General features: G+C 43.0%; 1 protein-coding gene across 1 annotated transcript; it reads right to left on the reverse strand.

The window, feature by feature from the left end:
* Positions 1–927: 927 nt before the first annotated feature.
* ITM2A (integral membrane protein 2A) lies at positions 928–11728 on the reverse strand. The gene is made up of 6 exons (XM_065077388.1): positions 11556–11728; positions 7324–7455; positions 6996–7184; positions 5505–5615; positions 4242–4392; positions 928–2011 (listed from the first exon to the last, which is right to left on the reverse strand). Exons 1-6 carry the CDS (start codon positions 11637–11639, stop codon positions 1923–1925), a joined length of 756 nt encoding a protein of 251 aa, XP_064933460.1. The 5' UTR covers positions 11640–11728; the 3' UTR covers positions 928–1922.
* Positions 11729–14552: the final 2824 nt, after the last annotated feature.

Consider the following 14552-nt stretch of genomic DNA (forward strand, 5'->3'; position numbering starts at 1 on the left):
TGGAACAACTTCCTTGCACACAGCAAGTGTGCAGCAGAAACTCGTCAGTGCAGCCACGTCCCCCAGTACCACACACCTGTTTCAGTAAAGCACACCTGACCTGCAGTGACAATAATTAGTGCTTTCTGCAGCATTGTATTTCAGTCAAGTACACTACACAATGAAATACTCTCCTACACTCACTGTTTTAGAGATAAGCAAACCAAAGCTCTAGCTTTGGGACGTCCTCTGCGTCACATCAGCATACACGTCAGAAGCCAAGGCAGATCTCCCTACTCCCAGGGGCCGCACTGCGCTCCTTTCCTCTGCACAGCTTTGTAAACAACAACGGAGAGCAGCTACACCTGCTGTCACTTACTCCCCAGTTCCTGGTGCACAAAGCCTGCTTGCTGTGTGACTCCCAGCTGCACCATCCCTGTTACTTTCCCGGAGAGCCAGGAGGGTTCAAAACACACTTTAGCTCTGAGCAACCCTAAATCTCCCCAGTGCTCCTGGAGCTCTGAGCTTAAAGCACAGCAAAGCTCATGAATTAATGCTGAAAAGTGCTATAAGCTGTTGATTAACCCTCTGCTGTCTTGGTCTATTATGATATGCTAAGATGACTTCTCATTAACACACAAAGACAAGCATACCTTTAATCACCAGCCTCATGACAACACCAACATTCAAAGGGATTAATCACAGAATGCAGCCCTCCTTTGCTGTACCACAACCGACAGTCTTCTCCTCCCTGTTGCTCGTCTGTTTTGCACCACAAAGCGCTTCCAGAACAACAAGAAAGAGAAATTGGGCTTCACAAGCTGAAAGAGAGGAGGGTGAGGGGGAAGAGTGCTGCATGCTGCCCCAGGCCCATAACCATCGCGTCCCCCACGTACCATGTGCTGCGCTCTCACCTCTGAGCGCCATGAAGTCACACAAACGCCAAAGTTTTAGAGAAACATTTATTATAGGGTTGCAGAATTTATGCCAATATAAAGTCCCTTAATAAAACTCTCAGGTTCATCAACTGCAGGACACTTAACTCTTCATTACCTTAATACTGCAGCTTTCAAAAAAAAAGGAACGATGCTCTGACTGCAGTAGTAATGCTACTTGCTCATAAAAAGTTGATCTAAAAAGTTCATATAAGCCAGAGTAGTTTAAGTTTACAACTACAGTCACGTTCACAAGTGAGCTATACCAGAACAGATTCTTGAAATAGGAAGTTACAGGATAAACCAATTCATAACCAAAAATACTGACAAGCTTTAAGAGCAACTCTATCTGAATCTAACAACTAAATACCACAAAATCAAATAAAGGTAGAAGAATTAAACGTAAGCTCGGGGAAGGTTCCAAATATACATACGAATTCAATACAGTAATTGCACAAAATGAAAAGAGGGTAGTGTTAGAGGTTTATGATTACTGAGGTTGGATTTTACATGCTTCACACATGGCAGTTAAAATAAACCTTTAATGATACGCATCAGAAGGGTTTCTCAGCCAGGATGCCTAGTGCAGAGCTATTCTACAGAACTACACAAGATGTGCAAACCACAGATTATTACTATTAATCATTCTGTGAAAGTTAAGGTGAACAGAATTGGTTCCAGCCAAGGAATTGGTTAACATTTTTATATATATATATTTTTCTGCCATTCCCAGGTTACACTAAATCAAACACATTCAACAGATAAACTGATATTAACCTTCTAAACAAAAACCTTATTCAAATTTAAGTTTTACATGAGACAACTAAAAAGTTATATCAAGGATCAAAGAAAGCTGAAATGGTGACTTTGTCTTTTGAAATACAAGCAATACACAGAAAATGCATAAGGCTTTTGATTATCACTGCACGTTTTAATTTAAGAAGTCGACGTCTAATGCTCAGACTTCTCAATGAAGGTGTGAACTAGTCACCTCCCATCCAACACCCTTCACTGTTGACAGATCTTTGTTTCAACAACGAAAGAGTTTTCAAAGTGTCTGATTGAGTGACAGTTCTCCACTGAACGTTTCTGCAGACCTGGGGACGAGAGAAGACGAGAGCCTAAGTAAAGCAGATCTAGAACCCAGCAGCAAGTATTTACAGGTTGGGTATTGTTATGAACAGCAGCAAGATACAATCATTCAGTACGTGGTGTTTCTGCAGCCATTAGTTACCATCAGAGCTTGGTACCAGTCTGTTTTCTACCAGAAAAGCCTCCCTCGTTTTCAGAATGCTAACAATAAAAAAGGGGGACACATACTACACAGGGGACAACGCGAGCCCTTTTTTTTCCTAGTATCCCCAGCACCATTTTAGTGTTGATACTTCTGTCACTAAACAGATAGTTTATGGCAAAGTAAGCACAAAGAAAAAGCAAAGCAGACTAAAATTACACAGAAAGAGTTTAAAAAGTCAGGGCGCAGAAAAAAAACCCAGTTCTTTATCAGCACTTCCTCCCACCCGGGATGTATGAACACAGAGCCTGCTTCTCTAGAGCAGTCCACACCCTGATGAGAGCCCTGGGAGGATTTGCCACTTGGCTGATCATCTTACTGAAGTTTTTCCTAACACTATTAAAGTGATTTTCTCTATTTTGGGACATACCAGCATCAGATCTCACACAGGCAGTTTACTAGCTATCAGCTGTGAATCTTTACTAGGAGACAAGAATATCATAGTCCTGCCATCAAAACCAAGCTGCCCAACTAAAGCACTTCAATATACAACAATTACAAAAGATTTATAGCTCCTTAATAAGTAGAGAAGTGTTCAGAGTAAGCAAGAGACACTACCCAAAGTCTAGAAGCACTAGTTCTTAAATCCAACACAGCAAGGTGCCGCTTGAATTTATAAACACTTCCTAGGTAAGGCTGCCCTTCAATTAATCTCAATCTTAATGCCTGTACAAGCTAAAACTACCTGAATACAGAACTGAACGGTGAGGATAACCTGTCTGGCTCCTTCCACACCTTCAGGTACAACTCCAGGGAGCTGCTGCAGAACCAAAGGTCAGATTGATCTAACAGGTGAACCCATGAACTCCACAAACCTGAAGGCCAAGGCAGCAACAGCTAAAGGAGAAGACTCCACACAAATTCCAGGAGTTTAACCATTTTAGTCTAATGATTTACATGTACATGGCCTGTACACACTAGAAGAAAGGTGTGCCAGGAGTTTGATCTGGACAAGACAAGCCTTGTCCCTGAACAATTTTCTCCTCAGTGGCAGCCTTCCATTTGACTAGATCCCCCGCCCTCCTCCTCCCCAAGGGCAAACAAGGTTGGTTACAGAACAGAAACTGTACCAAGAAGCATTACTCATCCACTAGAATCCTTTCGTACATGTGTTCTGTAGAAGTCTTTAACTATGCAGCAAAGATGTCAACAACATGCTACAGCAAGATGATTTACAGAAACACTATGAAGACTTCATAGTTTTGCTTGTAGATTACAGTCAGTCACAGCAGCAGCCAATTTAGACTTGTTCACAAAAGCATCTTCACAACAGCTAAGGGACACAAGCCTCTCCCTCCCTTAAAGCCACATTTACTGTTCTTCACATGCCCTACACTCTTGGACCAGTTTCATGCTCCCACATGCAGAGTCCTCCACCTAGAATCAGGCTGCAGGCCCCAGCAAACAGCAGATGTGGCTCCTGGGGCTGTAAACTGGAACTGGGCTGAGGAAACTCGTGCCTAAGAGGTTGGCAGGAAAACCAGAGCAGTGAGTGCTGACAAACCAAACATGGCAGTACAGAAACAGAGCTCAGAAGTTCCCATGAGGTGTTCTTCCTCTTTTAGAGAGAAGTCTGGGATATCTAGAGCTTGTTCAATTATTTTTTGGTTTTCAGGGCAAGTGAACCAGAAGATGATGCATTTACTTGGTGCTTCTGCAACCCAGCATTAGATAGGACAGGACAGTGACAGACTGAGCTGCCCCTACAGAGACTAACATTATCAGATGGATTATATGAATTTTGGGGGCAAACTAACTTACAACTTCAACCAAAAGTTGGAACAGAAACAGACACGAGTTCAAATTTGGTTTGTGCATGTAAACTCTAATTCCATAACCAAAATTCTCTCACCATGTCGAAACGAAACTTCAGATACATGCTTTAAAGTACAGGAAAATACCCACCAGCTCTGAGTAGACTCAGCTCACGTTGAACACTCACAGATTTCCAAGTCTAAAAACCCCAAAGGTTTAAGTATTTACCCTTTTCCTACTCAAACAATAGATTTATTTTTTTACTGAAGGGAACTTACCCGTTATCTGGTCTCTGCGCTGAAGTCTGAACGTCTCTTTTCCAACACAGAGTTGGTAGATGAAGATACCCAGGTCAGACACATTATCTATCTCCTCTGTAACCACCATTTCCTCACGGACTAGGTAGGTCTGGGGCAAGTAAGAGCCAGTCTAAAACAGAAAAAAACCTTGAGAAACATATTCTGCTAACAACGAGACAAACCGCTACATTTTATTCTTTGCTTTGGAAGGGCTTCAAGCAGTAGATTTCAGCTTCCCTTCTTTTTAATACTAAGATATGCTGGTCTTGGACAGCTGCATAGCACAAAAGTTAAAAACAAAGGCTATTTCAAATAGTTGCAGTTTCACCCAAAGTGCAGTTAACCTTAACATTACCTCACCAGAAGCAAACATAAACAGAACCTGGGAAAGTTTACAGTTACAGTGGAAACAAAGTACCACGAAAGTTTCCATGTTTGAGGCAATATATTTCCCATAAAAGAAGGCAGCGTGACCTACAAAAGTTAAGTCTTCACCAGAAGATCAGAGCTCTTTGAAATTACTTCCCACCCCTCCTGACCAACTCTTAAAGACGGGGACAAGGAGACACATTTCGGAGTTTGTCTGCATGAAGCTAAAAAACAAATAAAATAAAACAAGCTAAGCCAGATCAGGTGGCCTCTGGCACTAGATGTAGAGGAGTCAATTACTTTTTTCGAAAAGTATATTAGACACAAGATAACTCGGCAGCACATTTAATTTGGAAGTAGCAGCAAACTATCAACTTGACCCATAAGTCATCTTGGAAAAAGAAACATAAAAAGTTTTAGTTACTGAAGAGTCCAAATGTTCATGGTGAGCTCCTAACTCCACTGCAACAGAGCAGCAGTGCCAATAGAACAGAAGAACAAGCGAGCGTTGCGCTTCTGATTCAAACTCTCGTGGCATAGGTGAGCTTTCCAGTAGTAACTTTCAGGTTTAGGCTTCCAACGATATTTGAAGCTTTATCAAATTCCTTTATAACTGCTAAATTTAACTTTATTTGCTAGTTGCTTTCAGCTTTCATAAAGCTAGGCATTAATAAGAGCATTAAGCATGAATCTACTCAACATAATATACACTGACAGCTGGCCTTAACTTCAGCACAGTGACTGAGCCGAGGGATTATGTACTTTGATGGCAAGAGGACTGTTCTAGCAAGAGACTGTAGCTCAGGAGCAACACCCAGCGTTCGTATCCAAAGTGAGCTGCTCAGCATAACTGAACAATAAGTCTCTACGTACCGCCAGTTTTGCAAAGAGATCCATCAGGTTTCTTGGTGGCATAACTATGGATGTGTTCAGTGGAATCACGTAGCAGTTACCCAGTTGCAAGTCAAGATACGCCGTCAGGAGCTATTTTGAAAACAAGTTTTCAATTGATTAAGCATGGCCTTTGATTGTTAGAACACAGTTTTACAAGGACCAAAGAGGAAGCTCAAAAAGCTGGAGATCACACCCAGCGACTATCAAAGTGATGCATTCCAGGACTGTCCAGTTTAAGAATTTGGTTATCAGCATTTTTGCAAAGATGTTTCCAACAGGACTTCTGTGCAGAAGTGAGAGCTGACTATAAAAGCTTTTTCCGTCATAATTCCAAATGACTATAGTTTGTATTAATACAGAGAAAGTATTTGGTAATATGCTTTCGTAACAGAAGCAGTTCAATTAAGCACAGTGCAAACAAAAGGTGTCCAGCTGCTGATAAGCAACCATTCCCTGTAAAGAGTTCTTCAGAAAAAGTATTAGTCTCGAGAAAGTCACATCAGGATCACCACTGAGTGCAACAACTGCACAAACTAAAATTGTCAACACATCTACTTGTTTTATTATTATTTTGCATAGCACTTCACCAGAATCAACTGAAGCTCTTAAGTCACCCAAATCCTTTCAGTTATAGCCAAGATTCCGTCAAGACACCACAGATAAAAGCTGCGAATACTGCGGACACAGGTAGCGCAGCTTGGCCGCATCCATCCTCTGCTACCGTTAACGGCACCACGTGCAGAGGTCAGTTCTAGTGGGTTTATTGTGATTATATCTGCATTACCAAGGTTTGATTTGCATACAACCTGCGAGAGCTTTTACAACTAAGGATAACTATGAGTACTATCAGTGCAATTTTTTAATTAAGTCAAATTAAAACCATCCTTTCATCTTTGCTTTAGAGAAACTGCATGCAACTAATACCGTTTTTTCAAGCTCCATGTTTCAGCCACTTGAAGTGATTTTTCAGTTCACTTATCCAATGAGAAACAACCCACATTTTTCTGGAATTCTACATTTTTGTAGCACAGTTTGGCAGAACCTCAGACCAAATCCTCAGTTTCCCTGTTCCTTAACTCACATTTACAATGTTCTCCCACGCCCAATTTCATTTACATAGAAATCTTGACCAAATAGCAAGTGTCACTTCCAGACATCCTGTGGGTAACAATATTTAAAGCTATATAGCAGAGACAAATGTTGTTCTGAGTTAGAGTCATTGTGGGTATAAACTCCCCTAATATTCCTGTAACACTCCTTCCTTGCAGAAGTCAAGTCTAGTACTATTACAGAGCTAAAAGGGTCAGATCTCCCACACTTGAACTCACCCCCAAAGACAAACTTCCATTGACAGGAAGCTTTAAAAGTCTCCAGAATGAAAACCCCAAAGTTCTTACGATTACCATCCACTCCATGATTTCCCAGTAAGCAGCAAGACCGGCTGCTTCTTATTGCTTCCCATATACTCACCCTATCAAAGTCATGAACAATCGCTGCTGGATCACTGTCCGAGAACTTTGGAACGGGCACATCAATGATGGCTATGTTATCATCTTCTCGAATGTCAGCTTCTTCAGCAATGGGGAGGAAATAAGGTTCCACCGCACGATCACGATTTTCATTTTCGAAGTAACACATTTCACCACGGTACACCTTGTGCTGGAAGTAAGAGCAAGTCTAGTTATTTTTACAGCAAATGTTGCTTTAAAACTGTATTTCTAACACTTAGTAGTAATCCATTTATAATTACACTTTTTTCATTCAGTGACGCTTACGGAAAAAAGAACTTTCACATCACCTTAGGCATGAAGTACTTGTAGATGCAGGCTCCACCGACAACAACTCCTGCCAAGATGAACGCCAGACCCAGCAGAGTCAGCAGACATCTTCCAGATGAGCTTCCACCTCCGTGTGTGGCGATCTCTGGATCCTTTACATAAAAAGGGATGAGAACTTAGAAAGCACAACTGCTTTGAACCTAAAGTCAGCTGTTATCTGCTCTTCACTTTGACCCATTATCTCCTGTTTCTTTAAGTGCGCAGTAAGAATTGTAAGTCAAGCATCATATAATAAGAAAATACATGATATTAAGATCAGCTTTCAAACAGTAGAAAGGGATATTTTCTTAGTTAGAGAATGCTTTCTAGACAAAGCTTTATCAGGAAACTATTTGAGATGTGAGAAATTTAAATAACTGTAACAAAAGATACAGTGCTGCAGCCGCAATATAGCACAACGAAAGCAAGATTTGTAGAGCAAGGTCATTTTAAGGCACAGTGTTTTCAGGCCTATTCCCAAAAGCCTATTTCCTATCCTCCTCTTGGAATAAGATAACATTACTTTTCCTTACAAAGCTGGACTAACAGAAAAAAAATCAGATGCAATTTTGTCTATTAGCTGGGGAACATCTGACACTCAAGTGAAACATTCAGGTTTTAGAACTTGCAACATGCACCAGCGAGGTCTTCTAAGAAAGAGAACTACTCATCATCTTAAACACAGCTTCAAATCATGCCAAATAAAGTAAGTCCCTGTGGCACATCTTACCTTGCAGCTTCAAAAATACCCTTTTTCCCACCCAAGTCCCAGGGAAGTTTTGTTTCTATCAGCCTGAAACTAAGCTCTTTAGTTCAACGACTTGTTTTTTCCTCCCAGTGTTCTCTCACAGAGAAGATAACTGGATCCAAAGGGAAGTACTACCACCATCACATAACAAAGTGATGATTTGTGTGATACTGACTGGTGTCTGAACAGCAAGTTGTAATGCTCCAGAGTTCTTTCCATGCCTTTCTGGACTTCCCAGTGAAAAATTCACACAAGCCAAGTTGAGAGGAGAACAACAACAGTACTGTCAAATACTAAACAATCAGAAGTGACGTTCCCTCTGGGCAAATACACAGTATTTTGGGTCTTCAAAAACAAAAACCAAAACAACAACAAAACCCACAAACAAACAAACAAAAAACCCACCACAACCCCAAAATTTGTAGATAATCTATAATTTGGTCATGTCCCTTTAATGACTCATGACTCAGGTATTTAGGAGCTCACTTTCAAGACCTGTTCTTTCTACTGGTCAGGAAGAAAAAAATGGGTTTCACAGCAAAAGATCTTTTTCTTCATGTTGTTCCTAGGGTCAGTAGCTGGATTTAGCACAGCATCTTCCATTGCCTTTCATTATTTGGGTCCCACTATTTGCCTTCTTGTAGAACACAATATATTTAAGTGACCTGTGATCACAACAAGCCACAGTATTATTACAAAGCCCGCACATATTTCCATGCTCAGCAAGATATAGCAGTATAAAAGTCGAACACATCAGCTATGCAATTACTGAAACAAATAACAAGCTGTTTTGCGAAAGTCAATACTCCTACATTCCTCTCTTGCATCCTCCAAACAGAAAAATGTTGGTTCAGCAAGACATAAGCTGCCACAATTGGCTAGTTTAGCATTTTGTCAAAAAAAAACTCCAACTAGTTTCAAGTCAGAATTATGCCACATTTATAAACCATTATGTGAAAAACACCTTTCAGAGTTAACCAGCTTTTAAGACTAATTCTGTTCTCTTTATATTCTGCCACCTTCATCTCCACCTTTCAGTATATTACTCATCTAGTCTATCATTACTTGAACACAACAGTCTGCAGGAGGTTTTGGCACCACAGCCATCCTAGTGCTTGGATGATGTCGACATGTAATTAGCTACGGTTGCACGACATGCATTTCAAACAAAGCAAAGGTATTTATCATTTCAGAAGCAATGCAGGCAGCCTGAATCTGAGAGAAGAAAGAGTTGACAGAGCTGATAAGAGAACACAGTACCAAGACTTCGCTCCAGTAGGTTACAAAGCCTCTGCTCAAAAATAATAAAAGTCATTAAAAGCCTGCAAAGAAAATGCAGTTTTAAGCTGTGCAGTAACAAGCAAAGCAAACTAGGAGTAAGAGGGAAGAAGAAAAATCACTTGTGTTAACATCTACAGCTAGATCAAGAGATACTGTTGACACAGTCAGCTCCAAAGTATCTGCAGGGAGAGCATTCTGCAAGCTGAAGGGTTTTGTGCAGATATTCTAGGGGACTTTTATTGTGCTGTTTCAGACAACGTTAGCCGTTAAGTTTGTTTGCTCTGCACAAATATTCCAGCAAAACGAGACATTAACAAGCACTAGAACAAGTTTGTCTCAGAGTAAAATGGTGAACTTGATGTTTACATGCAACTCCAAGCCCTGAAGCCAGAGTGAAGAGTTGTTAAAAAACCACGTACACGTTTGCAAACACGGATAATATTGTGACAGGTGTAACAAAACAGCATGAGTAGCTTCTAAATTGCTAAGAGCAGCTATCAAGAGAAGAACGGCTGGAAGTGTATATTGGAAGTATTATATTCAGAACCAGCATAATACAGAGCCAGTAAATTATGTACAAGTTGCCTCAGAAGTAGCTGATGAGTCTGCCCCACAAGAAAGTGGCCAGACTAATGACACCTTCAAAATTTATATTAAGCCTTTATCTACACTGTATCACTGCTTTTCACCTTCCTTCTGATCTAGTAATTGGGTGCTACTGTGTTATCCGTGCACACATACAACTCTTACAGCCCAGAAGAGCAACACCACCACTGCGCTGCTTCTCCTTTCCATGGAAGGCTATTTCAGGAGAGGCAGAGGCTCCGCAGGCTGGCAGACAAGCTGCTTTCCTGATTACTGCTTAGAAAGTGAAAAAAAAACAACATAAAGACACTAGAGTCCAAGTCCATGGGTGTTTGCTTTTTGTGTTTACAAATAAACTCTGTCCATCCCATATTCCTCCTCTGAACCTATTGATTTATTTACCTAGATGTTGATCTTCACCTGGCTAAAAACATCAGCAGCTAAGCAAAACATCTTCAAAATAAAGTCTGCTGCAGATTTGGAAAGTTCTGTTCAAGCCAGCGACACAGCAACTCGTTGGGAAGGAAAAGCCAACCACAGAGTACTTGTCCAGATTTCTATTTAAAACCCTTTATGGCAGGTTTCTTAATTTAAGCTGGACCCAGCAGAAACTCAGACACCTCACCACAGCATCGCGCTCCAACCTGCTGCCTATGAGGCTTTCAGAGCAGCAGCAAGCGCAGGATGAGCCCAGACTCACTTTGTGTGCTCGGGAAACAGTGCTGCAAACCAGCTTTTTCCTGGGGGGTCTGAGCTGCAGCCACCAGGAGACAGAGGGGTGACCTCAGTAATGTTTATAAATATGTAAAGTGTGAGTGTCAGGAGGATGGCGCCAGGCTCTTCTCAGTAATAAGACACGGGGAAATGGGTATAAACTGGAACATAAGAGGTTCCATTTAAATTTGAGAAGAAACTTCTTCACGGTGGCAGAGCCTGGCCCAGGCTGCCCAGGGGGGTTGTGGAGTCTCCTTTTCCGCAGACATTCCAACCCGCCTGGACACCTTCCTGTGTAACCTCATCTGGGTGTTCCTGCTCCATGGGGGGACTGCACTGGATGAGCTTTCCAGGTCCCTTCCAACCCCAGTGATTCCGTGAATTCCGCGGGGTTGGGGAGGGAGCTGAACCGCGGAGCTCAGCAGGACTCGAGCTCGGAAGGTTTAAAACCCCCTCAGGAAGCAGGGCCCTGGCACAGGCCCAACTGCGAGATAAACAGCCCGGGCCTGTCCCGGGGATGTCAGCCCAGCCCGGAGCTCGGCACCGCCCCGGGCCCTCCCGAGCGGAAAAACGGCCGCGGGTCACTGAGAGAACCGCGAACCGCTGCGCAGCGCGACGCGCTGGGGCCCTCACAGTCCCACATTCCCTGAGGAAAGCGACCCGCCCTTAGACACGCACACTCCCCTGGTCCCCAGCACCAGAGAGCACCAAAGGGAGCGGTGAGGAGAACCGGGGGCCCCACAGACACCCGCCTGCCTTCCCCCGGCCCGCTGCCTCCGCGAGAAAATGGCGGCGGCTGCTTCCACCTCCTCCTGCCAACCCCCCTCATGGCCGCCCCTCGGCCCCGCTTCCTCCCGCCAAGCGGATAGACCCCACTCTCCGCACCTTTTCGGCCACCAGCGCCTCGGCCGCCTCCTTCTTCGGCTCATCCTTCTGGGCGAAGGGGGAATTAAACGCGATCTTCACCATGGCGCTGCCGTTGCGCACCGCCGGCCTGCCCGCTGAGGAGATTCTGGGCGGCGGGGCGGGGCGCGTCGTGCCGGCCACGCCCCCCACGCCCCTGCAAGGGGAGCGGGGGGCGTGGCCGGCACGACGCGCCCCGCCCCGCCGCCGTCTGCTCAGTGCCCCCTGCAGGACGGGCGCTTCACGTAATCACCCTATAGAACCCCATTATAGAATAGTTGGGGTTGGAAGGGACATTCAAGCTCCCCCAGTGCCCCCCCTGCCATGAGCAGGGACATCTTCACCAGCTCAGGTTGCTCAGAGCCCCGTCCAGCCTGGCCTGGGATGTCTCCAGGGATGGTTCATCCACCACCTCTCTGGCCAGCCTGTTCAGTGTTCCAGTGTTTATTTTGAACAGTCATTTTAAGGGCAACCAATAGGTTTAATTTTTAGAAAATCAGCGTGTCATCTTTTGATGTGAGTCTTTCTGGAGAAAAAAATAAATATATATATATATATACATGCACATACATAAATTTAATTTGGAAAGACATGTCAAGCTAAAGCATCCCAATGCTTCTCTCCCCAAATGGTGCTGAGTCCCAGCCCGTCACGCCAGGCACTGCCGGAACAACCTTTATTTTCACAGAACATTCTAGAAGCACCGTGGCTCTCCCTGACAGGGATTCTGCAGCTCCATGGCTGCATGGAGCTTCACAAACAAGGGCAGAGACCAAAGTCCTGCCTTAAAAGACTTGCACCCTAAAACCTGCCTGAAATCGAGGAGATCCTGGCTGTGGTCCAGGGAGAACAAGGCGCTGAGGGGACAGCAGGAACACATTCATTTCATTTTTCTCAAGTCTGTCTTCACACCAGTCATTTTATTTCCTTTTAGCTTTGTGCACCGTTCGTGCAGACGATCATACACACATCCTAATTCTCTATTGTACACCAGGAGCGCATCACTGGAGAAAAGGGGGCGTCTCTGGGCCGCACTCAGCAAGGCGCAGGGTTGGGGATGGTTTATTCAAGCTCCTTCCCTTTTCTTGTGAAATACATCCCGAGGGATCTTTAGCAGGAAAGATGAGGCTTCACCATTCATTTAATGTCTCCAAAGGGGGAGAAGAAGAAAAGGCTTCATGCATCAGACTGTCTGAAGCAATCTTCCCTTCACACGGATGGAAATCTGCGTCTGTCTCACTGGAGTTTGATTTTACAGCTCCAGAAAGAAATCTGGTTTGAATCTGGTGCCTCCACTGCTGAACTCATCCTCGCAGACAGCTGTAATTAAACAGAACTGAACACTATGCAAATATTGCAATAAGTAATTATTCTAAGCACAAACAAAATGCAGCATGTATTCCAGCATTCAAAGCATGTGCTTGTTATTCTGCAGATGGAACACCGCTGTTATTTCTTTTCAAGATCATAGTTTTGATACTGCTGCCTTTCATGTTCATAAGAATTTTGACTCTGACTTCAGTCGGAGAACAGTCTTTTATGTCTAGTTAACCTGACTTTGTCTAGTAACAGAAAATACTTTTACCTCATTTTACCAAGAAACCAGCAAAAAATTAATTTTCATAGTGTCTAGCTTTAGCATGTCAGCAATAAGTTAAGCCATACTCCCATCAAAGTCCCTGAAATACAGATTTTAAAACAGATAAAGTCGGTTTCCTGCATAGTCAATGCAATATCTGTTCTCTACTATATGGTAGTTTGTAAATTATATTAATAATTTTCAGCATCTTAATCTTGTACGATTACTTCATGGTTAAACCAATTTACCCTGTCTTCCAATTACCCGACACCTTCACTTGAAAGTGCACACAGAAATACAACTGAAATGGCCCCTTGCTGTTTATCAGGATTGGTGTCTGCACATCCCGGCTCGTGCGCCGTCTGTGTTCTGTGATCTGCTGTAAGGGATGGACACGCCTTGAAATATTGTGTTCATAGATAATAAAAAAATAGAACTTCATTGTACATTTGGCTGCACTTGCTGAATTTGCAGAACCGGAATGCTCAGAAGGTTTGGTTTTTGTGCATTTCCATTTGTTGCATCTGCAACAATTATTTATCTTATCATGTTCAAAACTTATTTAAAATGTGCAGTGTCCAGAAGAAGGTAATTCCAGTAACCTCAAACAGTTTTTCCTCTCCTTACACACCTGATAACAACTGCTAATTCAGTCAGTGACTACTCCTTCCAAACAAAGCTCCTCCTGCAACAGTATTTTGTAGAGCAGTTGCAATCTGAAGTACCAGCCCTGGGAAGACTCATTGCATCCTGACACCTGTCAATGTCAGAAAATTCAGATTTCTTTTACCATCCTGAAATCATCAGGCCGTTCAACTGAATAAATATTAGCGATCGCATCGGTGACTGCAGCACTTCACCTCTAAAATGCTTTTGCATCAGCCTCTCGGTACCGGCCCAGTTTTCTCTCAGACTTTTGCCATACGTTGGCTGCAGGCCTGGAAATCCCAAGACATCTAAACAAGTAACATCACTTATTCTTTTGAATTCCATAATATGTCCTTTCCACTGAAATACCGTGGGTTTAGTTTACTGGTATTTATTCTGAGATCATCTTTATCACCTGGAAAGGCAGGAGATTATCCCCTTATCCTTAATTATCCTTTTAATCCTTCTGGTGTTTTTAATGTTAAAGCAACACTGCTTAAAAATTTAACAAATATACAGACTAAATTGACTTAGAGACTGGAGGAATTTGGCCAAAGAGAAGGCGAACTGCTGTGCCACAGCAGTTATGATTCTGTTGGCTTTATCCTGTAAAGAGCAGCGACCTGTATTTCTTAAAAGAGACATTAAGCACTGACACCTCCCTTTTTAGCAGTAACGTGATGTAAGTGGCCCAGACAGACTAAGGATATTAAAGAACAAGATTGGTAAGGTGAGGTAGTATCTTTTATTGG

The sequence above is a fragment of the Columba livia genome, chromosome 12 (assembly GCF_036013475.1).
Source record: "Columba livia isolate bColLiv1 breed racing homer chromosome 12, bColLiv1.pat.W.v2, whole genome shotgun sequence".
NCBI lineage: Eukaryota > Metazoa > Chordata > Aves > Columbiformes > Columbidae > Columba > Columba livia.

Excerpts from the sequence above, each read along its gene's own strand:
- ITM2A (XM_065077388.1), bottom strand. The coding sequence starts at position 11,639 with ATGGTGAAGATCGCGTTTAATTCCCCCTTCGCCCAGAAGGATGAGCCG. Across the intron at positions 7,456-11,555 it reads AGGCGCTGGTGGCCGAAAAG|GATCCAGAGATCGCCACACA; the intron begins GTGCGGAGAGTG and ends TTTTATGTAAAG. Across the intron at positions 4,393-5,504 it reads ATCTCTTTGCAAAACTGGCG|ACTGGCTCTTACTTGCCCCA; the intron begins GTACGTAGAGAC and ends TTTCTGTTTTAG.